At 37.5% G+C, this 25938-nt stretch overlaps 1 protein-coding gene across 9 annotated transcripts in view; it reads left to right on the top strand.

The window, feature by feature from the left end:
• MCTP1 (multiple C2 and transmembrane domain containing 1) overlaps window positions 1-25938 on the top strand; it is a 610169-nt gene that overhangs the window by 209169 nt on the left and 375062 nt on the right. Inside the window, exon 1 of one of the 9 annotated variants that reach the window (XM_049868379.1) lies at window positions 8694-8906. The exons of the other annotated variants lie outside the window; for them this stretch is intronic. Coding sequence (XP_049724336.1) covers window positions 8850-8906 — 57 coding nt within the window. The 5' untranslated portion in view covers window positions 8694-8849. Of the gene's footprint in view, window positions 1-8693; window positions 8907-25938 lie in introns of those variants that run through there. 9 annotated transcript variants of the gene reach the window in all.

Below are 25938 nucleotides of genomic sequence, written 5' to 3'. Positions count from 1 at the left end.
CCCAGAGTTGCTGGGAGAATTAAATGGGTTTAGCTTGGGTTTTATGTATAGCAAACACATAACACAGTATCTACTTCACCCAAAAAAACCAAAACCAAACCCATTGCTGTCGAGTCGATTCTGACCCCTAGCCACCCTATAGGATAGACTAGAACTGCCCCATAAGGTTTCCAAGGAGTGGCTGGTGGATTCGAACTGCTGACCCTTTGGTTGGCAGCTTAGCTCTTAACCACTGTGCCACCAGGGCTCCTATCTACTCAGTAGGACCAATAATTATAAATTTTCTATTTCTGTGAGGTTTCTGGCTCTGTTCATTGGGTTTTTATGTTTAATTCTTAACTCCACATTTCTAGGTCATTTCTGGGTATCCAAGGTCCTAGATAAGGTTCCTGTAGAAGCGATTGCCATGGGGATAGATTGAGGGTAACTGAGACTGTGAGTTAAATTACTTAGAGCTCCCGAGGGACTTTGCAGGGTGGTCTTGTATTACTGAATTTGCCACTATCCACAGTCTGACTCAAAGCCTTGTGGGCCCAGAAACCATACCTGTCAGCAGTTTCAGAGTGCATCTGTCCCCCAGAGCTGGACTCATATTAACCAAGCTCATACGACTAATGTACAAAATCAGAATGCCAATGTTGCCATTTGCAAGGAGAAGTAAACTGCTAGAGACTGGCGGTTCATGTTCCCACCCAGCCCATTTTGTGCTGTAGGCAGGCCACATGGGGAGCAAATTTCTAACCAGGCTGCCAGTTTATTAATTTATAACGAGACACATAACTGCTGAGTTGCCCCTTGAGCCCCTCAGGGTCCAAGCAAGTTCTTCCTGAGGGCATGACAGACAGAATGTCAAAACTCTCTTCAGAAGGCAGCTTGGCGAGCATGGGATCTGAAGAGCTGTTGGTTCTCATTCTCACAGGTTTAATGGAATCAGAGAGGCAGGTCCACAATAGGAAGGGACATGACACCAGCCCAGAGCATCCTCTTCTTAGTGTTTGGCTATGATTGTCTCTGAGACTGGTTTTACCTATTTCCTTGCCTCACCTATGTCTTTTTTTTTTTTTAAATCTTTTTTTTATTGTGCTTTAAGTGAAAGTTTACAATTCAAGTCAGTTTCTCATACAAAAACTTACACACGAGTTTTTATGTGACCGTAATTGCTCTCCCTGTAATGCGACAGCACGCTGCTCCTCTCTACCGTGTATTTCCCGTGTCCATTCGGCCAGCTCCTGTCCCCCTCTGCCTTCTCATCTTGCCTCCAGATAGGACCTGCCGACGTAGTCTCATGTGGCTACTTGAGCTAAGAAGAACACTCCTCCCTAGTGTCATTTTATGTCTTATAGTCCAGCCTAATCTTTGTCTGAAGGGTTGGCTTTGGGAATGGATTTAGGTTTCAGCTAACAGAGAGTCTGGGGGCCATGTCCTCTAGGGTCCCTCCAGTCCCGGTCAGACCATTAAGTCTCCTCTTGTTACTAGAATTTGAGTTCTGCATCCCACTTTTCTCCTGCTCCATCAGGGATTCTCTGTTGTGTTCCCTGTCAGGGCAGTCATTGGTGGTAGCCAGGCACCATCTTGTTCTTGTGGTCTCAGGCTGATGGAGTCCCTGGTTTATGTGGCCTTTTCTGTCTCTTCGCTCTTATTTTCCTTGCGTCTTCATTCTCCTTTGCTCCAGGTGGGTTGAGACCAATTAATGCATCTTAGATGTGTCTTGCCTATGTCTTACCTGTTTGACACATTGTTTCTATAGGTAGAGCCAGTGTGATCATGACTAAGGGTCTGAGACTGGCTGGTAATGGTATAAATCTGGCCTTCAAATGCTTTTGTTTGTCTCTTATACTGTGTAGAGGCTAAGATTTTAAAAATGAGGAGTACTTATCCAGGCCTCTAGCCTCTCTTGAAAAACCCATAGATGGGACCTTCCTGGGCCCCTTCCCACATTAGTCGTTGTCTGGAGCTGAGTAGAGACTGTCTCCTCTCCTTTAGATGAAGCTTGAGTCATGCACTCCTGTTCACTGTGGTCCCTGCCAGGTCCAAGACATTGATCTGTGTTACCTGTGGGTAATGAGCATTTCTCCAGCCATTGAGTTTGCATCATTCTGACACTTGAAGTTGCCTTTGTTTATCTATGCTTTGACCTGTTATGTTTTTATTTCAAAGTTTAATTCTCAAGTGGCAGTCTTATTTTCTCGTTTCCAGATCCACCTTACCGTCATCCCCTAGTACTGAGAACACATTTTAGTTTGTTAAGTCCCAGAGGGTGACAGTGATAGGAAGGCTGAACTCTAACTCATAGCTTCAAGAAGTGGGTACCTTTAATCTTTCCTCAGGAATTACATGATGCTGATGGTCACTCTTCTCTATTTCTAGCTCAGGAGCCATTCTTCCTCCTGAGTGAACGGTGTTTTAATCTCTCCTGCTCTGTATTTTTTTTTTTTTTAAGGCTATAGCTGTAAGCTGTACTGAGAGAAATGCAATATGAACATCTGTATTTACAAAAGATATAAATGTGGAGGCTTTGTTTACAAATGTATTTACCATGAGATTTCTGTAAAGAACAAGAGCTGGTGTCTAAATTCAGTGTTTTAAAATTATTAATAATATGATATAGGAAGATGTGCCATTTGTTATTATGATTCCTAAGAACGGTTGGCTTTTTTTTTTTTTTACGTTCGTCTCTCCTCAGTGGAGAAAATGTGATTATGTGAATGGATCACTGATTATAATAATCAGCTTGTCTCCCAAAGAAGTGTTCTTCAAATGAGTAAGCTTCCCCTTAATTCTTAATAATCTTCTAAGAAATCAGGATTGATTTATGAGCAATCTATTTGGGAAAATAGAAATGTCAGTTCAAGACCTTACTATATTTCATAGTTCCATACTAACTCAAATTAACCACTTTATATCTTGGCTTATCTTTGGGGTGCAGGGTTCTAATGAAATGTTATTCAGCAGTTAAAAAGAATGAACTACGAAGAGCTACTTGAACTACGAAGAGATACTGCTCAGCCCCAATCCCCCGCAAAAAAAAAAAAAAAAAAATTTAAAAAGAATCTCTACATTGTGATACAGTTTTTATAAAGTTTAAAAGCATGCTAATCAGTATGCTGTTTATGGATACATACATATCTAATAAAACTATAAAAGGGTGGATGAGGATGATAAAAGCCAACCCAGGAGAGTAGTTCCTTTAGGGAGAGAAGAAAGGAGAATGTGTTAGGCAGGGCCATAAAAAAAAAAAACCAAACCCACTGCCGTCGAGTCGATTCCAACTCATAGCTTAAATTGTATCTGTAATGTTCTATTTCTTCCAGAAAATATGAAGCAAATTTGGCAAAATGTTAAGATTTTAAGAGGCGGCAAGAAGGCAAAGAGAATGTCAACAGATTATGTAGGAGGTCTAAATTATTAAGATATGTGGGCTTTGAGTGAATAAAATAGAGCAGTCCTCGAAGCAGTTTGTCAGTACTGTTTACATTCAGTTTCTCTTTAGCCATTAGAAAAGTCAAAAAGGCTCTGAATCCTGCTTCATGCTCTAAGTATCTTAGCTCTGCAATTTTTAAGAAGGGAATACTGTGAAAATCTAGGGAAAGACAAAAGCATAAGATGGGTTTGTTGTTGTTAGATGTTGTCAGGTCCTTTCTGACTCACAGTGACCCTGTGTACAACAGAACGAAACACTGACTTGTCTTGCGCCATTCTCACAATTGTTGCTAGGTTTGAGTCCATTGTTGCAGCCACTGTGTCAATCCATCACCTTCAGGGTCTTCCTGTATTTTGCTGACCCTCTACTTTACCAAGCATGATGTCCTCCTCCAGAGCTGGTCCCTACTTGTATCATGTCCTAAGTAAGTGAGATGAAGACTCACCATCCTCCCTTCTAAGGAGCATTCTGGCAGTACTTCTTCCAAGATAGATTTGTTCATTCTTCTGGCAGCCTATATTATACTCAATATTCTTCTCCAACACAAAGGCATCACTTCTTCAGTCTTACTTATTCATTGTCCATATTTCGCATGCATATGAGGTGATCGAAAATACCATGGCTTGGGTCAGGCACCTTAGTCCTCAAGGTGACATGTTTGCTTTTGAACACTTTAAAAAGGTCTTTTGCAGCAGATTCGCCCAATGTAATGTGTCATTTGATTTCTTGGCAGCTGCTTCCATGGGCATTGATTGTTGATCCAAGTCAAATGAAATCCTTTCTCTGTTTATCATGAGGTTGTTCAGTGGTCCAGTTGTGAGGATTTTTGTTTTCTTTATGTAATCCATACTGAAGACTGTGGTCTTTGATCTTCATCAGGAAATGCTTCAAGTCCTCTTCACTTTCAGCAAGCAAGGTTTTGTCATCTGCATATTGTAGGTTGTTATTGAGTCTTCCTCCAATCCTGATGCCCCCTGTTCTTCTTCATATAGTCAGTCTAGCTTCTCAGACTATTTGCTCAGCATATAGATTAAGTATGGTGAAAGGATACAACCTTGATGTACACCTTTTCTGATTTTAAACCACTCAGTATCCCCTTGTTCTATTCAAAAGACCACCATTCAGTCTATGTACAGGTTTTTCATGAGCACAATTAAGTGTTCTGGAATTCCCATTCTTTGCAATATTATGCATAATTTATTATAATCTACAAAGTCAAATGCCTTTGCATAGTCAATAAAACACAGGTAAACACCTTTTTGTTATTTTCTGCTTTCAGCCAAGATCCATCTGACATCAGCTGTGCTATTCCTTATTCCACATCCTCTTCTGAATATGGCTTGAATTTCTGGCAGTTCCCTGTCGATGTACTGCTACAACTGCTTTTGAATTATCTCCAGCAAGATTTTACCTGTATGTGGTGTTAATGATATTGTTTGATAATTTCCGCATTCTGTTGGAGCGCCTTTTTTTGGAGTGAGGACAAATATGGATCTCTTCCAGTCAGTTGGCCAGGTAACTCTTCTAAATTTCTTGGCATAGACGAGTGAGCTTTTCAGTTAATTAGGAAAGTAATCTTTGTGCCCAATTACGAGACCAAAAATTTTTCAGTGAGCTGATAATAAGCAACATTACCTATTCTGATGTAAGACTTTATATCAATATATAAGGCAGATATTTATTATAAACATTAAGCTATCGATGTGTTGACAGTTGAAATAAAACCGCTTGAAGGAGGCCAAAGGAAAAAAACAATGGAAGACCTTGGCCAATTTTAGAAGATGCATTGGAGATTCAATGTAGCTTTTTGTCTCTGTTTCTGTCTGTCTCTTTCTCTGCTGCCTTTGCCTTTATCTTGGTGTATTTTTTTTTTTTTTTATCCTTTAGTCACATTGAAAAAGCAGGGAGTGCGTAAGTTGCAGCTGGGAAAGGATGGAGAGGTAGGGGCAGAGAAGAGCACTTTCATTTCTGTTACATTATTTAGAAAAAATAAAAGGAGAATAGTCCACTTAGAGTGACTGCAACATAGCAAAGTATAGAAATATAAAATGATAAATTATTGTTTTGTTTTAAAGAGTAATATGTTCCTTTAAAGTTACATAAGGATTGCATGAATTCATTTTTATTTTATAAGATTTAGGCAGTACTTAATAAATGGCGCAAAATGATTGGCTCTGTCTTCATCCTCCTACCATTCCCTTACTTCAAATCTCATTTCTAGCAGTAACCACCTGTCCACAATTGATGAGAAGCCTTCTGGGTTATTTTCTATGAGTTTTCATGTATGAATTCATGTACTCGTAACTAGGATGAAGTATTTTTATTCAACATTTCCATTCAACATCTTTTAGGGAGATTTGCATGTCAGTGTGTCTACATAAGCTGGTTCTTTTTAATAGCTACATAGTATTCCTTAGTATGGTTAATATATTATTTATTTCACCTTCGTGCTGTTCATGTCCCACTATGATGTTTCAAGGTTTTCACTGTTACTGCATCAGAGAGCAGATGTTACTGAATGTGTGGTTGGATCCAGGAACTACAATAATGTTATCAGGAATCTGCCTTTCACATATTTGACTTGGTTTTTCTCTTGGTTGGCTTCATCTTCAGGCCACTTCACCTCATATGGTAGCAACTATGACAACCAGCTTTCTAAGCTTACATTCTACAGATTTAACAACCTCTTTCCCAATATCAACAAAGGTAGAGGAGTTAGCTCTCTCTAGACCAGCTTGGGTCATATGCCCATCATTGGACTTTGGCCCTGAAAGTAGAATACCCTGATTGGTAAGCCTGGGTCAGTGCCCACTTTGGGGGCCATGTCTGCCTGACTCAAACCATATGGGTTGAGAGGGAGAGAGGGGTGATTTGCCAAATAAAAATCAGGTGCTAATACCAGAAGGAGGAGGACTCTGCTGGTCAGGAAAATATATCCAATGTCTTATATATAATATTTTATGTTTTTCTGAATCAGAGGTTAATAGACATCCTAATGATGTTCTTAGATGTATCTTTCCAAATCTTTGCATTTAGAGTAATGAAACAAGTATGTTTTTTTATATTTAATACTATATATGAAAAGGAAGCACACTATAGATTGAAGATCATTAATATTCTGAAAAGCAGACTTTTTCAATTCAGTAAAGTGTTACCCAATACATTTGCTAAAAATTTTGTGATGTAAATACATCAGGAGAAATACGCAGTCTCATAGCACATGACTTAGTATTCTGTTATTTTATATTGTTGTTTGCTGCCATCAAGTCAGCTCTGACTTAAGGTGAGCTTATGTAAGGCAGGATGAAAATGTTGCCTGGTCATGCATCCTCCTCACAATCATCAGAATGTTCAAGTACGTACTTGTGGGTATCGTGGCCATCTTACCAAGGATCTGCACACCCTTGTTGACCCTCTGCTTCACCGACTATGATGTCCTTCTCTAGCGATGGGTCCCACCTGAGGACATGTCCAAAGCAAGAGAAATGGACAATGTTCTGTTGTGATACACAAGATTTTTGCAAGTAGATTACCAGGCCTTTCTTCCTAGCCTATCTTAGTCTGGAAGCTCTGTGGAAACCTGTCCACCATGAGTGACCGAGCTTGTATTTGAAATAGTGGTGGCGTAGGTTTCAGCATCATAGCAACATACAAGCCGCCATAGTAAGACAAATTGACAGACAGGTGATGGTCCATTATTCTATAAAAAAAAAAAATAGCATGCTGTTATTTGCCAAATCATAGCATGACCTCTACATTAAGCGATGTTTATTAAGTTCTGTTAAGTACTGGTCATCATGCCAGGGACTGGAGATAAAATATTAAATAGAACAAGATCCCTGTCTTCTGGTTTCTTATATTATTTTAAGGGGCTACAAATTGTAAACAAATGAATAAAGAAAAAAAAATTCAGACTGCTATCTGCTATGAAGGAAATAGAATCATGAAATGGGAAATAATTAGGGAAAGTCATTTCACATAAGGTGGTCAGGGAAGACCTCTCTGAAGAGGGAACCTTTGAGCTGCAACCTGAGGGCTGAGAAGAAACCTCAAACTCTAGACCTCTGCTGTCCAGTATGGTAGCTGCTAGTCCAGTATGGTGGCTACTGAGCACTGGAAATATGACTTGTTCTAACTGAGATGTGCTGTACCTGTAAAATGCATCTCCAAGACTAGTGTAGAATGCAAAATATTTAAAAATTAAAAAAAAAATTGATTAAATACTGAAATAATAATGTTTCAGACATATTATGATAAATATTACTAAATTAATGTTGCGTGTTTCTTTTTACTTTTTAATGTGATTACTAAAAATTTTTAAATTACTTATGCAGCTCACCTCGTATTTCTATCGGACAGTGCCACTCTAGATGGTTGCGGTCTGCTTGCTGTTATTGACGTGCGTGCTATTAACCCTTTTTTCCTTGAGGATGGTGATGATGATTGAATTTATGTAGTAGATTTTTCTCAAAGATATTTGTTGACTGAGGTATCTGAATATAATAATGGAATGTGTGATCGTGATCAAGCTTAATACAACTCAGAGTTAAGGACAGGCGGACAGCGGAGAGAGCACAGGACATTGTCACATTGACTACAGGAGTTGTGTCATAGTCATAGTCCTTTAGAAATGTTCACAGAACAGATAAAGGAGGGCCCTGTGCTGTAGCAGTGGGTAGAGGTGGGCTGTCACAAGGTAATGACAGCGTAGGACAGGATTTCTGTGGGAACCATCAGCAGCAAAACCACTGAGATCTATTTCCATTCTGTACTTAGTAAAGGAGATTTTTTTTTTTTATGTTATGTAAAATTGCCCATTCTTCTGTGTTAAAATAGAGGTTTATTCTATGAATAGCTTTTACACTGATGTGAATATTATAGTGCATCTCTTTTTTTTATGCCTGCTGGGGAGATGTTGGCAAGTTCACCCACCTTTAATAGCATTAAATTAATTACTGCAGAGAGCAAGCAGAATAGTTTTTCATTGTGCTGTGTTCTTATTTCCACATTTGCAACTTGTGCCATGAGAAAGAGGTTCACTACTAAAAATGCATGTGTGTTGCCTTTAGCAGGTGAAATTTGTAATACTTAGTTCGTTAACACGTTAGGACCTGAAATTATGGTGTTTGTTATGTAATCTGTACTAGCAGTTTTGAGAGGGGAAACTCTACTCCTCCTGGTTTGATAGAGAGTTGAGTCATATCCTGTGAATCTGAAGCAATGGTATTTAAGCATCACGGGTTCCTCTTACTTTCATTCTAAGTTGCTGTGGTTCAGAGGCCGAGCAGCAACTGCCATCTGTGAAGAGGCTGTTGCTGTCACTGTGAGGTGAACAGCCTCGCTTGCCGGTATTCAGTGAAGAAAGCCAAGTCCAGATATACAGTTCTCTCACTGGACTGAAAGATGTTTTATTCATTTCTAATCCACTATGCTAGATAGCTGCAAGGTGAAAAGTGCCTGCAATTTGCCATTTACTTATAATAAGGTAAGTTCCATCTTTTGGTTTACTCATTGTATTGTGGCAGCCTTAAATTAATTGTGTCAGTTTTAGCCTATGATTATGCCTCAGAAAATGCCTTCTCATAGGAGCATCAAAGGTGGCATTCAGGATTCCAAAACAAGTAATTTTAAACTTACAGTATAAGCCATTTGTGGCATACTTAGTTTGATAGAATGATATTCCTTTTATGATAGTTTCTATGATAAATATTGTGTCTGAGAAATGGGAACATTACAGTAGTTTTATATATTTTTTTTTTAAGGATTAGAACAGTCCCATGGTCTTTTTTTTTTTTTTTGCTACTCTGATCCTGGTTAAAGGCGAAACATGCATAATGTCAATATAAGTTTGGATTTTATTCTAAATAAGTGTGTCTCAATAATTCTATTTCCCTATTGAAATAAAAAGTGGTCCTAGTAATTATTAGTAAGTTTAAAAGTGGAAAAGTCATGAAAGCCTCTTGCCCTTTTCATATTTGGTTTTCTATTTAAGTGAAAGGCCACCATATTTATAAACTTATGATTGATATGTTTGTTTTAGAATATGTAAGAGCTTGCTTATCACCATCCCACTTCCCCAGTTGCTGTTGGAGACACTTGTATACACAGAGGAATCTGGGGGTAGAGAAGTGGAATGAGGTTTGTTTCTTTAGCTAGCGGCCGTAAGCTTATGGTGACAGACGGGTTTGTTGTCTTGATTTTCTACGGATTAAAGAAATAACATCAATTCAGAGCTAAAGTTGGTGTCTGGTATCCCATCACTTTGGACACTCATATTTAAGACCTTCGAATTCCTTTGAGGTAGAAAAAGTTAATTTGGGTTTGTGAGCTATAGTTGTGAATTTGTAAGCTATTAACTGAATTTTTTATGAGCCTATAATAGCATTATGAATACCTTCCCTCTTCTTAATTGACTCACTGTCATGATTACAGATTGTTTCATTTCTATGCAAAATTATACGCATTACAAAATGGTTAGATTCTAACTACAACATGAAAATTACTTTTCATTACACATGTATTCAATGACTCATATTTTTGCCAAGGTCAGAGGGTTAATGAGCTGATGGAAGGCATGTAGTTTTCCTCTTCTTTGGTGGCAAATTAAAATTATTTCAACCTCCAGATATATTTGAAGATAATATTCCAAAATGGGAAAGGAAAACTTGAAAGAAAATGACTTAGCACCCTGAGAGCCTTTGGGACCTTGAATAGTGAAAAAACACGTATTCCGAAAGAATATAATACAAGATGTTATAAGCAGGCTACCCTAATGCTAGATTATGCATCAAACTCTGCTTTTTCACATGCACAGGGAAAGGGTGGTTCTGGTTAGGCAAAGATTAGGCTTGAGAATTAATTCATATGCTGCATGTAAATTATTAAACTTCAATGAAAAGATTATACTTGCATCAATATAAGAGCATGTCTTATAGCACTTCTCATGGTGTCAGAGACCTAATGATGGGTTATAATGGACATATAAAACTGTTGTTATGGATAGAAATTCATACTGGTAAAACATTGTCAAGTTTTTATAATATGCTCTGTTTCAAATATACAGTTAATTATTTATGACATTGTACAAGCAAGCAACTGGTAATTACCTAATTATTCAGGCATCTTGCTTCTCTTCCTTCCTTTCTGTTTCCCCCTATCTTTTGCCTGTTTTCCTGATTCTTTGCACTTTCAGGAGAGGTATGGTTGGGTATGGTTGGGAGGATGGAGGGAGGAAGGCAGAGAAGGAAAGTGGGCAAACACAAATAGTGTAATATTCCTGTTTTTTATCTCTCATGTAAGTTTTGATGAGGAAAGAGATCAGAAAGAGGTTAGTTATAATGGCTACAATGGTCCTTTTAGATAACTTGTAGATTTCAATTATCTAGGAAATGTCTTGATGTCTGACATGAAAAATCACTGGGAGTTGGTTCAAACAAACTTTTCAGACCTTACCTACATCACAGGATTGTTGCAAAGATGAAATAGGATTATGTCTGTTGTGTTTTATTACCTGTAAAGTATTAGATGTATTTGTAAGAAATTGTTTTTGTCATGTGTTCTTGAAGTGAAAAAGCTGACAAGATAATCAGAGATCTCAGAACTGCATTCTGGATTAATTATATTTCTTTATAGTCATGAGGGTCTTATTTTTCTCCTCTTTGTAAACTATTTTACTTGCTAATTTTGAATTTATATAAAAGTATTTTGCAAAGATAAGCTCCAAAAATATAAAAACACAATTTTACCTAACCCCAGTGAGGTTTTAAATTTTAAATAGCTTGAATAAACTTATCTTCACTCAAAATGTATTTATTGAGTGGCAATTTTATTTTATTTAGAAACTAAAATCAACGTGATTTTCTTAATTGGGGACTACATCAACAGAGGCACATAGCATGACTTTTTTTTTCTTTCATTCTTTTAAAAAATATTTTTTAAGTAAGCCTTTGAAGGGTTCGTGTTGAGGAACCACAATGTAGGAAGAAATTTTTTGTAGCGTGCTCCTCTGACTCTTGAAAGCTAAATCTTTCTGTATGATGCTTTAAATGCTATTGTCCCTTAGTGAATCCTGCTGGATGTCAAAAGCAGCCCACTTCTTGGGAAAATAAGTAATAATAAGTGTTCAGCCTAACTCAGAAAAGCAGTTATGAAGATCAAATGTGATAGTTGTAGTGAGAGTGCTTTTTGAACTCCACAGTGCTTACAAACATCGTCATCACCGAGTAAAACAAAAAAACAAAAACAAAAACAAAAACCCACTGCTGTTGAGTCAATTCCGACCCATAGCGACCCTGTAAAAAAAAGGACACAGTAAATCTGCTCCATAGTGTTTCCAAGGAGTAACTGGTAACCATTGTGTGTAAGATATGCGTAATTACATGTTTGGAAGTGAACTTAAATGTTATCTCAAATCTTCTCATTTCACCAAAAAGGAAAAAAAAAAGTAATTTAGGTCCAGAGAGGTTAAGAAAGGTGCCTGGGTTCTCCCAGCTAGTATCTGAGCCAAAAACTAAATGTGGGTTTTTCTGTCTGCCCAGGTAACTAGAAGTTGATCAGAAGGCTAGTTGCTTCTTGAGTCCTACTGCTGCTTTTTTTTTTTTTATATATAAATAATATTTTTTGGAACTTTGGTGAATATCTTTATAGGAACCATATTCTTTGTAGAATGTTTCACAGAAGACATACTGCCTTGTATGCAGGTTTTGTGGGTTGAGGATTCCCTGTTTGATCTAGCTTGATGGGGCTTAAATTGGTGGACTGACTATTAAACTATGACATCTGGCTTTTCCAGTCTATCACTGTTGCCACAGTAGAAATGCTTATGCCCTTACTCTGAGAAGGTGGACCATGAAAGTAAACATGCATAATGGATAAGGGTAGCTTTTAAAATTGTAGATGGTATGGTAAGATTGTCTTGATATGTTTGTTGAAGTGTGTAGCAAAAATAGACGGACCAAAGCTTACTTTTCAAAAGAGATAAGGAAAATTTAGAACAATCAATGGATCTCCAACCAATTCTTTTAGAATTAACCTCCTCTGTTGTATTTTTATAGAACTTTAATCTTTTTCAGGGAGATAAAGAGAGAAAGATGACTTTTCTCAATTATATGAGTTAATGACATATATTCTATTAAATTAATGAACACACATTTATAAAGAAAATGTGACTTTAAACCTTTCTTAACACTAAGATTAGAAGACAGATGAATTAAAATGTTCTTTTTGCTTGCGGTATTAAAAAAGGGTATACCTCACTCCTGAGAATTCAAAACTTGGACACCATTTTTCTTAGTAAAAAATATAACTCCTACGAAAGGTGTGTGTCATCTTCGTATCCTGTGATCCAATTTATAACTTCAAGACATAGATGTAATTTATTATCATACTATCTTATGAATAAATCCTTGTTCTGCTTTTTAATAAAGTTCATGTTTACTCTGATTCCAAGAACTTCATTTATCTTCTGTATAACCATCAGGAGATAGAGGAAAACAGGTATGAGATAAATGGGTCAGAGTCTTAAAAATCTCTGGTAAATAATAAATGTGATGGGATAGTATGTGGTCTGAGGGACAGTACGCTGGGCTGCAGGAGTGTGGTGGGAGGAATCAGTACTTCTTGGTAGTATTAATCCCTTCTCTGGTTTAAGAAGTGACAGTGAAGCCCTTGCATTCTTTGGATTCTGTTTTCGCATCTATGAAGTTGAGAAAACACCTTAATGACTGACAACAGTCCCACACATCCCATACAATTTCATTTGATCTTCATAACTCATTTTCTAAGTTAGGTGGAGCAGTTATTATTACTTACTTTTCCCAACAAGTATGCTATTTTTTATATCCAGCAGGATGCACTAAGAGGCAATAGCAAATTGATAAATATTGACTAGTGATGATGCCTTTCATATTCCATGAATATGAAGGTGGTGAAAACACTTTGAATTCAATAAAATATTTCATCACTATGTCATCGTTATAAGTGCCCAGGTTCGAATTGAACATCTACTTAAGAGAAGTACAAGTAAGAAACCTTTGGAGATGGTTTGTTGAGTTTTAATTCCATCTTAATTTATTAGAGATACTCAAATTAGTTACTTGGTCTCCTTTTGCATTAGTCATTTCACTTGTGGGATGGGATTAGCAATATATATTCCTGGCAATTTACAGCATAACAAAATATAATAAATCAAGTTCCAAATTCTTCACTCTACATTTTTCTCTCCAAGATGAAGTGTAATAATAACAGTTAATCTTTAAGTCAAGGAGGCCTGGTGATGCAATGGTGCAATGGTTAAGTGCCCGCTTGCTAACCCACCAGCAGCTTCATGGGAGAAAAGACCTGGCAATCTGCTCCTGTAAAGATTACAGAGTAGGAAACCCTATGGGGCCAGTTCTGCTCTGTCCTGTGAAGTCACTATGAGTTGGAATCAACTCAACGATACACAAAAACAACCTTTAAGTCAGGCACTAATGATAATTTTTATGAATAGCTAATTTGTTTCTTACAAAAATTTTATGAGATTTGGGTACAATTTTTCTTCCCTTTAAACAGAATGGAAAAGTGAAGTATAGAGAATTAAGCAACTAATCCCTGGCATCACACAAATAGTAGTAGAATGATCAGAATTAGACCTAGGCAGTCAAGTGTCAGAGCCTAGGTGCTCAATGACTGTCATGTCCCTCTAGTTAGAATCCCTGTAATGTGAAGCTCCTGCTGTAAAATGCCACAGGAGGAAAAGAAAATCTTCATAATGTTAGTATATTTAATCATTTTGATGATTCTAATATTCAGATTCTTAACACAACTCAAGCCTTTATGAACCAGAAATACACCGAAGTTGCTTAGAAATTCATGTAAGATTAGGCCAATATTAATAAAAAATACATCTAGAATGATCAAACATAACAGTTCTCATAAGTGATCATAGTCTTTGGAAATGTGAAAAGATTACGTCTTCTTGGGGGAGTGGAGGTGAAAGAACAGTTTTTGATACAAAAATAGCTAACTGATGCAGTCCTGGGAAAGCTTGTGGAAATTTTTTTGTTTTGAAGGGAGGGTGCCTAGTTTCCTGTATATTCTCCCTAAACTTTTCTTGGTGAAAGTCATTATTTGGGGGAAAGAGGATGTGTAATGAGTGGTAGAAGTTCAGGTCCATTATGCAGCTGGGTCCATTTTGATCTGCTTTCCCCAGAGACTCCATAAATTACATTTGAAATTCTTGGGTAGTTTTCAAACCTTCTTGTTTCCTCAGGCCTTTTGAGCAAGAACTTGCTTAACATGGTTGTATACCATTAGTGCTAACACAGTGCATAATAATAGTAGACCCTCAATACTGCTTTCTGGCAAGTTGGCTGGCTGCCCAGATGGATCTGTATCTGTTGCCGTCAAGTCATTTCTGACTCATAGCAACGCTATATGGATGGATGGATGGTAGGATAAACTCAGGCATACCCATCTGACTCATGTCCTTAGGACTGGATTGGGTCTAGGCTGTCACTGAGAATGTGGGTGTAGGGGAATGAAGTGTGCAGAGTGAAAGAGTTCACCTCAGGTCATCTCATATTTATCATCTGATGGTTTTGAATATGGAATTTACCATTTGCCTTTCCCACTATTTCCTATCAAAATTTATTAGGCATAACTAAGCATAATTGTTTTACTCCCTTGATTCAAAAGCTAAATGTACACACACACACTATACCTGTTAGATAGAAAGAAAATAAATTTGACCACCTAAATCAATGAGAGTTGTCAAAGTTCAACTAAATTTTAGAATTCATTGTGAAAAAAAAAAAGTTACAATGCAGAAGATACAATTGAAGGTAACTACCAAGAGGGAAGAAAAGTATTTAAAAATATATATATTTTAAATTTTTGTTGTGCTTTAAGTACAAGTTTACAAATCAAGTCAGTCTTTCCCACAAAAACTTATATACACCTTGCTACATACTCCCAATTGCTCTCCCCGTAATGAGACACCCCACTCCCTCCCTCCACTCTCTAATGCTTGTTTAAAAAAATTATTTCAATTTTAGAATGGAAGCTGTCCCCCCTCCCCCCCCCACCACACAGACACACAGACACACACAGACACACACACACAATTTCATTAGAGAGGTCAAACTAAGAAGACTGAGAACCAAAATTTATTTGGTACAATCAGTTAAATTTGAGGGAGCGTTTCTAGAATGAGGATGGTGATTACGGGCTTGCCTTAGGAAGTTCTGCAGATTTGTAGAGAGGATATTAAAATGGTTATTGTTTCAAGTTTCCTAAGTGGAGATGAGGGCATGGAGGAGATAAGAGAGAACTTTCCCATAACAATACTTGGTCAAGCACAACTAATAGGGCCAAACTATATCCAAGGTTTAGACAATGGAGACAAATCTATGGGGAAAATAATACATTTGGACTTGACCCAAAGCAGTCATTAAAACCAAACCAAAACACCACACAACCACAATGAGTAGAATCATTAACTGGATTTTTTTCTTTCCCCTTTCCTAAGCCAAATAGCATGTGGGCACTATTTAAGGATGTTCTATTCCTTGGTGTACACATGCCCTATGTTATTTGAAATGCTTTGGATTCCTGTGGCTTACTGTTTTCTCTGCATGATTTTACTACTTTACAAATAGCATGTTCCAAGTCAGTATCAGTAGAAAATACTCTCCTGGTTGATGGGAGACCTAAATGCCACATCCCACCTTCTGAGCCTTAGTTTCAACAGCCCTCAAATGAAGAATTCATCCACTTACTCCATCTAATGTTTCCCTAAAGACTGTGAATTTTAGAGAGCAAGATTCCTCCCCTTCTTCCCCCAGTGGCTGTTATGAACATCAAAATCAATTCTGAAACAATTACTTCCAGGTTTATTGACTTGGCCAAAGTAACTGAGAAATTATTGCAAAGCACATGCCCAGAGTTTGAGAAATGCTCATGTTTGATATTAAAAAATAAATAAAGCCTTTACGGCAAATGTGTATTCCAAATGTCTAAATAGCTGCAAAGAATCATTAATATGCAAGTCATAAGAAGGCTTTGTAGTTTTATTACTTGTTTTAAGTCATTGGTGTTATACAGTATATTGATGTTCAAGAGTTTTTGAAGGATATATTGCAATTCCAGAGGTACGCAGGTTACCATCAGGGAGCCGCAGGTATTGACAGGAATGACTCCTTATGGTCATTTTCAGTCATCGGAGTTCCTGGATACCAGATGGCAGTGCTTTACAACAAAGGCCAGAGTTTACGTGTTGCTTATAAATCAGGTATTAACATTCTTTTTTAGAAAGTAGCTGAGAACTAAAAACTGTATTTGCTGCATTAAAGTGTTTTCCTTACTAGGTCCTGACCCTTCCTTATTGTGTCTATTATTTTTGTAAGTTTTAATAAAAGGTTATTATTACATTTTATTGTTTTAATTAAACTTTGTAAAGTATAATGAAATTAAAGTGCATGTCTTGGAGAGAAGGTGAATTAGGACGTAAGAATTTGCTGTTCCCTCTTTTCGTTAATATTGTATTTTAGTGAAAGTTTATACAGGAAATTAGTTTCTCGTTTAAAAATTTCTCTAAATATTGTTCAGTAACATTGGTTACATTCTTCACAATATATCAGGATTCTTGTTATTTCCATTTTGGTTGTTCTATTTCCATTAATCGAGCTACCATGTCTCCCCTTGCCTTCTCATCTATGTCTGTGGTAAAGGTTAACCATTTGGTTTCAGCCAGACAATTATTTTGAGGAGCACAGTACTCACGGGTGATATTGATTTTATGGGCCAATCTGTCATTTGACTGAAAGGTGACCTCTGGAGTTTGAGTTCCAAGTTTAAAGAGTATCTTAGGGTGATAGTCTTGGGGGTTCATGTAATCTTCTACCAGTCCAGTAAGTCTGGCCTCTTTTTAAGAATTTGAGTTTTGTTCTACATTTTTCTCCCATTCTATCCAGGACCATCTATTGAGTCTCTGGTAGGAACTGTAATGGTAGCTGGGCACCATCTAGTTCTTCTGGTCTTAAGCTAGGTGATGTTTTTTTTTTGTGTAGACTACTGGTTCTGTAGACTAGTTTCTTCTTTGAGTCTTTGGTTTCCTTCTTTCTCTTTAGCTCTGGACGAGTAGAGACCAATAGTTGTATCTTAGAAGGCTGCTTTCAAGCTTTTAAGACCCCAGAGGCTACTCATCAAACATTGTCTTTATGGACTGTATTATGCCAACTGATTGAGTTGCCCTACAAAACTATGGTCCTAAGGCCTCAAACCCAGTTGGTTGTGTCTAGGAAGAATCTGTAACTATGTCCCCTATGTGCTTTATTTTGCACTTGGAAATATAGGCATCATACATAAATACGTATGTACATATGCCTACAGTTATTTATATATGCCTTCTGTATACTGTGTAACCAGACACATGTATTTTAGTTATGACTATTGTTGCAAAATTGTATATCTCCTAATGAGTTTTTTTTTTTTACAAATTTCCACTTAAATCATTCATTGACAGTGGTTACATTTATCACAAGTTTTATCTATATCCTTCTATTTGTGCTCAAATACTTGTTCTGCTGTGCTCACTACTTCCATATCCGGAGCCACATTTCCCATCGCCAAAAGTAACAAGTCTCTAAGTTCTAACGTGTACTTACCCACCCCCCCAACCACAAATGAAGATATTAGTCTCTCTGTATTTATCTGTTCTTGTCTTCTTGTAAAAGAGGGATCATACAATATTTGTGTTTATATGCTTGACTTATTTCACTTAGCATTATGCCTTCCAGGTACATCAATGTTAAAATATGTTATGTGGATTCATCATTGTTCTTTATGGTTGCGTAGTATTCCATTGAGTGTATGTACCACAATTTGCTTATCCATTCATGTGTTGATGGACACTTGAGCTGTTTCCAGTGTTTTGCTATTGTGAGTAAAGCTGCAATGAACATAGGAGTGCATATATCTGATTGTGTCAGTAGTTTTGGGTCTCTAGGGTATATCCCTAGGAGTGGGATTGCTGGATTATAAGGCAGCTCTATTTCTAGTTTTTTGAGGAAGCACCAAACCATTTTACATAGTGGTCGTACCATTTTACAGTCCCACCAGCAATGAGTGAGGGTTCCAGTCTTCCCACATCCGTAATAACATTTGTTGTTTTCTTAATCAGTGCCATTTTAGTAGAAGGGCAACGGTATCTCATGGTAGCTTTGGTTTGCATCTCTGTAATGGCTGGTGGAGAAATGGTTAAGAGCTACAACTGCTAACCAAAAGGTCAGCAGTTCAAATCCACCAGGTGCTCCTTGGAAACCCTATGGGTCAGTTCTACTTTGTCTTATAGGGTTGCTATGAGCTGGAATCAACTCGATGGCAACAGGTTTGATTTTTTTTTTTTTTAATTAGTGGCTAATGATTTTGAACATCTTTTCATGTGTTTGTTGGCTGCTTGGGTGTCTTCTCTGGTGAAGGTTCTGATCATGTCCTTTGCCCATTTTATATACATATATATATATATATATATATATTTTGGTGAGTTGTTGAAGTTCTCTATAAATTTTAGAGATTAGACCCTTATCTGATATGTCATTTCTAAAATTTTTTTCTCAGTCTTTAGTTTCTCTTTTTACTCTTTTGATAAGCAGAAGATTATAATTTTTATAAGATCCAGTTTATCTATTTTGTCTTCTTTTATTTGTCCATTTGTTGTAGTGGTTGTTAACCCTATTTTTGCAGAAGGTTAAGTCCCATCTTTTGCTTCCTATTTTTCTCCCAGGAATTTTATGGTTTTAGATTTGGCATTTATGTCTTTGATCCATTTTGAGTTATTTTTTGTGTTCGGTGTGAGGTATGGACCTCTTTCAATTTTCTGCAGGTGGATATCCAGTTTTGCCTACAGCATTTATTTAAAGAGACTGTCTCTGCCCACTGGATGGACTTTGACTCCTTGTCGAAAATCAATTGTCCATAGATGTTTGGGTTTAGTTCTGAGCTCTTAATTCTGTTCCACTGGTCTATTTGTCTTTCGTTGAACCAGTGTTTTGATTACAGTGGCTATCTAGTTATGTTTTGATATCAGGGAGTGTGAGACCTGCTTTGTTCTTTTTCTACAATATTACTTTGACTATTTGATATTTCTTTCCTTTCCATATGAAGTTGATCATTAGTTTTTCCATTTCATTAAAGAATGTTGTTGAGATTTGTATCGGGATTGAGTTGTATCTGTAGATCACTTTAGGTAATATTGACATTTTCATTATATTAAGCTTTCCTATTCATGAGCAGAGGATGTTCTTCCATTTTTTAGGTCACTTTTAGTCTTCTGTAGCAGTGTTTTATAATTCTTAGTGCATAAATCTTTTATATCCCTAGTTAGGTTAATCCCTAGGTATTTTATTGACTTGGGGGCTATTATAAATGGTATCGTTTTCTTGATTTTTTTTTCAGAGTAGTCTTTGTTAGCATAGAGGAACTCAACTGATTTATCCTATAACATTGCTAAAGTCTTCTATTTAGTTCCAGCAGTTTTCTTGTAGAATCTTTAGGGTCTTTTATATATAGGACCATGTCATTTGCAAATAGTGATAATTTTACTTCTTCTTTTCCAATTTGGGTACATTTTTTTTTTTTTGTCTTATTGCTCTGGCTATGACTTACAGTACAATGTTGAATAGGAGTGGTAATAATGGTATCCTTGTCTCATTCTTGTTCTCAGAGGGAAGGTTTTCAGCCTTTCTCCATTGAGTATGATACTGGCTGTTGGTTTTTCATATGTGCCCTTAATTATGTTTGATAATTCCCCTTATATTCCTATTTTGCTGACAGTTTTTATCAGGAAAGTGTGTTGAATTTTATCAAGTGCCTTTTCTGCATCGACTGATATGATCATGTGGTTCTTTTCCTTTGTTTTATTTATGTGGTGAATTACATTGATTGATTTTCTGATGTTGAACCACCCTTGTACTCCTGGTATGAATCTCACTTGATCCTGTCTAAGGTGGGTTTCTAGTAGATAGCAAAAGGATGGATCTTTTTTTTTTTTTTTTATCCATTCTGCCACTTTATGTCTTTTGCATGGGGCATTTAGACCACTTACATTTAAGGTTATTATTGAAAACAAATTGTCTACCTCACTCATTTTGTTATTTGTTTTTTGGGTGTTTCATTAATTTGTTGTTTATTATACTGATTGTTCTATTTTTGTTTGTATTCGAGTGCCTTCTTACAATGAGCCTGTTTGTTAACTTGTTTCTTTTCTCCTGAGTGTTTCTTCTTATTGATTTCTTAGTGGTTACCACATACGTTACATTACATGACTGATAATTACTATAGTGTCTAGCGCAGTAATAGCTGTTAACATACAACTTTAACATAATAAATCTGTTTCTGATGTGCTCCTCCCTTGCCCATTTCTGTTGGTGTGTCTCCATTAGCATTAATATAATGGTACGCCTCTATTAACATCAGTATAAAAATATACACTATAATATACAATTAACATTAACATCAGTATCTCTCCCCCATTTCTGTTGGTGTGTCTCCATTAACATCAATATAACATCAATAGGTTTGGTTTGTACTTATTTTTTAATGTTCTTGCCTTTCCATTTGGAGTACTCTCTTGAGTGATACTTGCAAAGCTGGTCTGGTAGTGGCGAATTCTAAGAGCTTCTGTTTGTTTGGGAATGTGTTGACTACTCCCTGATTTTTGAATGATAACTTTACGGGATAAAGTATTTTTGGTTGGCAGTTGTTTTGACTTAGTATTTTCTATATGTCTCTCCACTGTCTTCTGGCCTCTAGAGTTCTTGGGAGAAATTTGCACTGATTCTTGTGAAAGACCCTTAGTATGTTAAATTGCATTTTTCTCTTGCTGTTCTCAAAATTCTCTCCTTGTATTTGATTTTCAAGAATTTTCTTAGCGTATATCACAGAGTTGATCTTTATGTGTCTCTTCTGATTGGGGTTTGTGTAGTAGCTTGTGTATTTGCAGGCTTGGTTCACTGTTCAAGTCTCGGAAATTCTGATTATCTCTTGGAAAATTGTTTCTATGCCTTCATTGTTGTCGTGGTGCTTTGGGATTTCAATAATTATAATCTTAGGTTTCTTAATTGAATCACAAATTTTGGGGGGGGTTGTTCACTTTTCTTTGTTCAGATATTTTGTCTTCTAATTCAAATATGCTATCTTTTGCTTGTTTAACACTGTTCTTGAATGTTACTCTTGCTTTCTCTAATTCAAATGTTTTATTCTTCAGTTCCAATAGTTCTGCATCTTTTTGTTTTGTTTTGTTTTGTTTTCAAATTTCTTATTGAATCTCTCATTTTGTTCCTCCATTTGCTTCCTGAATTCTACTTAATTTGTTTTCTGTGTTTATTTTGCTTTCTTTAAACACATTTAGCGCCATAGTCTGAAAATTATCAGTTCTTTGCATTATCCTGACCTCCATAGGAGAGATTTCCTCTTCTTCGTGTTTTGCCTTTGAGTGTTCCTTCTTCTGTGCTTTTGTGTCTTTTACTAGTTTTTATTGATCTTGAGCCATTTTGTTATCTTTTCTTTAATTTTTTTGTTCTGTTTATTTTGGGAAAATTCAAGAGATCTGTATGCTTGGTATTTAACATTCAATATGCATGTGGAGGGGGATGGTGTCACTGGAGGCCTCTGCGGGTGTGCATGGTGGGGATTGACTTAACTGTGGTGATGGTGAGGGTTCTTTTTTTTTTAGTCTTTCCCTCACCAGGGGCACTGCACTGGCATACCCACTGCCCATGATGTCCCACTGGGGGCTACCTCCTGCTTGCCTGTCAGTCTGGACTGTTCCCCTCACTCAGTTGCCCTTGCAGCTCTTCCTGGTTCTAGTGCCCGTTAGTATGGGGCCTTGGTGAGGTTCAACAGTACTCTCAAGCAACGTTAAGGTCTACCTTTGCCCCCTCCCACTTGCACAGCCTGCAAATTCTCACGGCCTATTTACGCTGCCTTAAAAAAAAAAAAATCCCCCTAGAGCTTCCTCAGATAAGTTCCCTTTCTGTGTTCCCTGCTTGGGGTATTACCCAGTCCTGTCTAAACATGGCTGCAGTGGGCTCACCCTCCTGATGTTAGTGATTAGGATCTCACAGTTTCTGTGCTAACCATGTTCCTCCTCTCCACCTCTTCTGGACCCACCCTAATCCTCCAATTCCTCAGCTGCTATCTGGAGTTCTGAGAGCTCAGTCTGTCTTGTTTTTATTTATTGTTCAGTGTGTTAGTTGCTGGGGGAGAAGATGGAAGCGTCCACTCACTTCACCATGTTTCTTCACCCCTCACTGTTCCTTCTTTCATCTCAGTTCCCACAAGCCTCTTATAATGTGCACTAGATACTGAGTGTAATTAGTGTTTAAACACTAGTACTACACATTTATATTCTATGTATTGTTTTTTATTATATGTTCTTCATCACTATATCACTATACATTGTTTTATAAATAAAAATTAAGGAAAAAGTTAACTAAAAACCAAATATCAGTTTTATTAAACAAGTTCCATTCAATAAGTGAAAGTTGTTGAAAGTGTTGTGCCAACTATAAAATTTCCATGATCCTTTCCTTTACTTGAGTTGAATGTAATTCGTATTTAGAAACTTTGGGGATTAAAAGGTGCCCTAGAAATCAGTTAGCTCAACTCTTTTATTTTGCAAATGAAAAATAGTCTGGCACAGGCAAATTAAATTCCAAGGATATACATCCAGCTCCCAACAGAGCCAAGCCAGACATAGGGTTACTGCCATACAACTCTGTAATCTTTTTACTACATCAGTCAATGAGGGCATCCTTATCTGAATTTGGTATACAAACGGTACAATCGATTTCTCTTCTTATTTAGATGTTAATGTGCACAGCATAAATCGATTTAAGCTTGACCTAATTTCCTTTTGGCCACTAACATTCTTTTTTTGAAAAATTTTTTGGAAGGGCTATTTTAATCACAGATTTTACATAGACACTTCATATCTGAAAATTTATCTTTTTTTTTTTTCCCCGTTCATTTGGCCCTACAGATACACCTCTAATCACAGAGATAGTTCCACATTGAACCATGTGTGCACATGAAAGATTGGTTGTACTTATCCACCTCTCCAACTTCATAAATCCTAAAAATAAATGCACAAATGAAACTGACAGAAATCTCCATAAATGCAAATTGCTATATTTGTTGTTTGCTGTTAGTTGCTGTCAAGTCTATTCCAACTCATAACAACTCCGTGTGTATCAGAGTAGAGCTCCATATGGTTTTCAAGGCTCTGACCTTTCAGAAGCAGATCACCAAGCCTGACTTCCAAGGTGGCTGTGGATGAGTTTGAACTGCCAGCCTTTCAGCTAGTAGTTGAGACCTTAACCATTTGCCCCACCCTTGGTATACATATTTGTCAAATTATTTAACCAAATAAATGGCAGTGCTTACTAAATAATGCTCGGTTTAACTGATAACTACTTTTGTCATCAAGCTATAATGCACTAGCAGTTCTCAGCCCGGCTGCCTCTCTCAGTGGCTCCTTCAGGAGCTGAGCAGCCACACCTAGGAATCAGAAACTTCAGGGTGCAGGGTTTATCTGTAGCAAGGTGGAGGGCCCTGCAGGAGCTAGCGCAGGTGTAGGCCACACCAGATAATGTAAGTTTGCTGTCCTTTTTGGATGACAGTCAGCAAAGATTGTGCTTTATTTGGCTTTTCATTTTAAGCTCGGGGAAGGGGCAGTGGGAAGAGGAAGGCAGATGTGCCCCAAAGAATGTTCTTTGGAACACTAGTTCTATGAAAACAGTGTTCTATAATCAAATAACTTTGGGAAATGTGGCATGCTCTCTTTGGATATTCACATTGGAGGCAAAAGGCAAACATTTTAAAAGGTTTAAAAGGAAAATTTGTTTAATATTCTTTAATCCAGCATTTCCCAAACAAACCCGTCTTCAAAATATTACTGTTCACATCGTGGAGCACACTGAGGAAATGTGGATTAAGGAAGAGGGTAGGTTGGGCCATGTCAGTTTGCTGTTCCTTCTATTGATCTCTGACCCCACGAGCTTCTCATAATGTGAGCTAGATGCTGAGTATAACTGGTGTTTAAACACCAGTACTACGTATTTATGTTCTGTGTATTGTTTTTTATTATATGTTCTGCATCACTATGTATTATGCATTTTTAATATACATTTTTATAAAAGTTTGTTTAGAGAAAACCTTGTTTACTTTTTGAGTGATTTAAGGGACTTTTTAAGGGTAATTCTGACTTTGAGATTTTTACCTTGTTCAATGATGTCAGAACCACTTAAGATATTGTATCTCGAAAATGGTTTGATCAGAAAACAGTGGAAACTCAGGGCAAGAAGTGATATGGCAAGAGAGGGGTGGGGAAGATTTCATTGAAATGTTGTTTATGTGGTGTCTTGAAGGAGGTACTGGCATTTTCCAGGCAGTTAAGAGCACAGAGGAAGCCCTGGTGGCACAGTGGGTAAAGGACTCGGCTGCTAACTGGAGGATCAGCAGTTCAAATCCACTAGCCACTCTGCGGGAGAAAGATATGTCAGTTTGCTTCCATAAAAATTATTGCCTTGGAAACCCTATGAGGCAGTTCTACTCTACCGTATAGGGTCACTGTGAGTCAGAATCAACTTGATGGCAGTGGGTATGATTTTTTTGAAGAGCACAGGCACAGAGTCTTGGCTCAGCATAACAGTTCAGGAAACTGGTTTTAAAAAATGCTATATCTTTGGAGTCTAGTCTAGGGTAGGAAGAGGGAAGTGGCTGGTGAGGCAGGTTGGCCCAGATTACCTCATGAAGGTCTTTCAATGCTGCTCAAAGGAGCTTGGCCTTCAGCTTGCCCTATGCCTGGAAGAGTCTGATTCATTAAGTCTCGGGTAGAGCTCAAGGATGTAAATTTTGAGAAAAGTGCTCAGATTCTAATGTACACTTCAAGCCGAGAAAATTTGGCATGTCATGATAGGATTTCAAAGTGGGGGGCAGTGTTGTAATCAGAGTTTTGAAGGCTTTGAGAAGGAGGGTTTGAAGGGAATGATCCCAAAGGCGAGGAAGCCCATGAGGAGGCTCTTTCACCTGGCTGGATCAAAAACAACAAGGGAAACTAAGCCAGTAATGTGGGAGGGAAAAGGAGAATAGATGCAATAGATATGATCTAAACCCGACCCATAGCATTTAGTGACTGACCAAATACAGGTGTGTGTGGGAGAGAAGAGCCCAGATTTCTGGCCTGATGATTCTGACAACCGGGGCAGGAAACCATGAGGGGTCTTCACTTGAGCTCCTGCTCATCCCTCACTCTTCCCCTTCCACTTACAACTTTGTTATCTTTGTAGCTTTGACAAGTACCATGATATGGGCCTGCCCTGCCTCTGCCCACCTAGCATGCTGCCACCACACAGTGCTGTCATCTTCTTCCATAACCTGACAGCTATCGGGCCTTCTGTGCAACTGAGTGCCTGCCTGTTAAAATGGACACCAGAAAGGCTCTAGTCTATTGGTAGAGCTGACCTAGGACCAAGAAG

The sequence above is a fragment of the Elephas maximus genome, chromosome 2 (genome assembly GCF_024166365.1).
Source record: "Elephas maximus indicus isolate mEleMax1 chromosome 2, mEleMax1 primary haplotype, whole genome shotgun sequence".
Lineage (NCBI taxonomy): Eukaryota > Metazoa > Chordata > Mammalia > Proboscidea > Elephantidae > Elephas > Elephas maximus.
The sequence above is the reverse complement of the archived record's forward strand: the minus strand, read 5'-3'. Positions and strand labels throughout refer to the sequence as shown.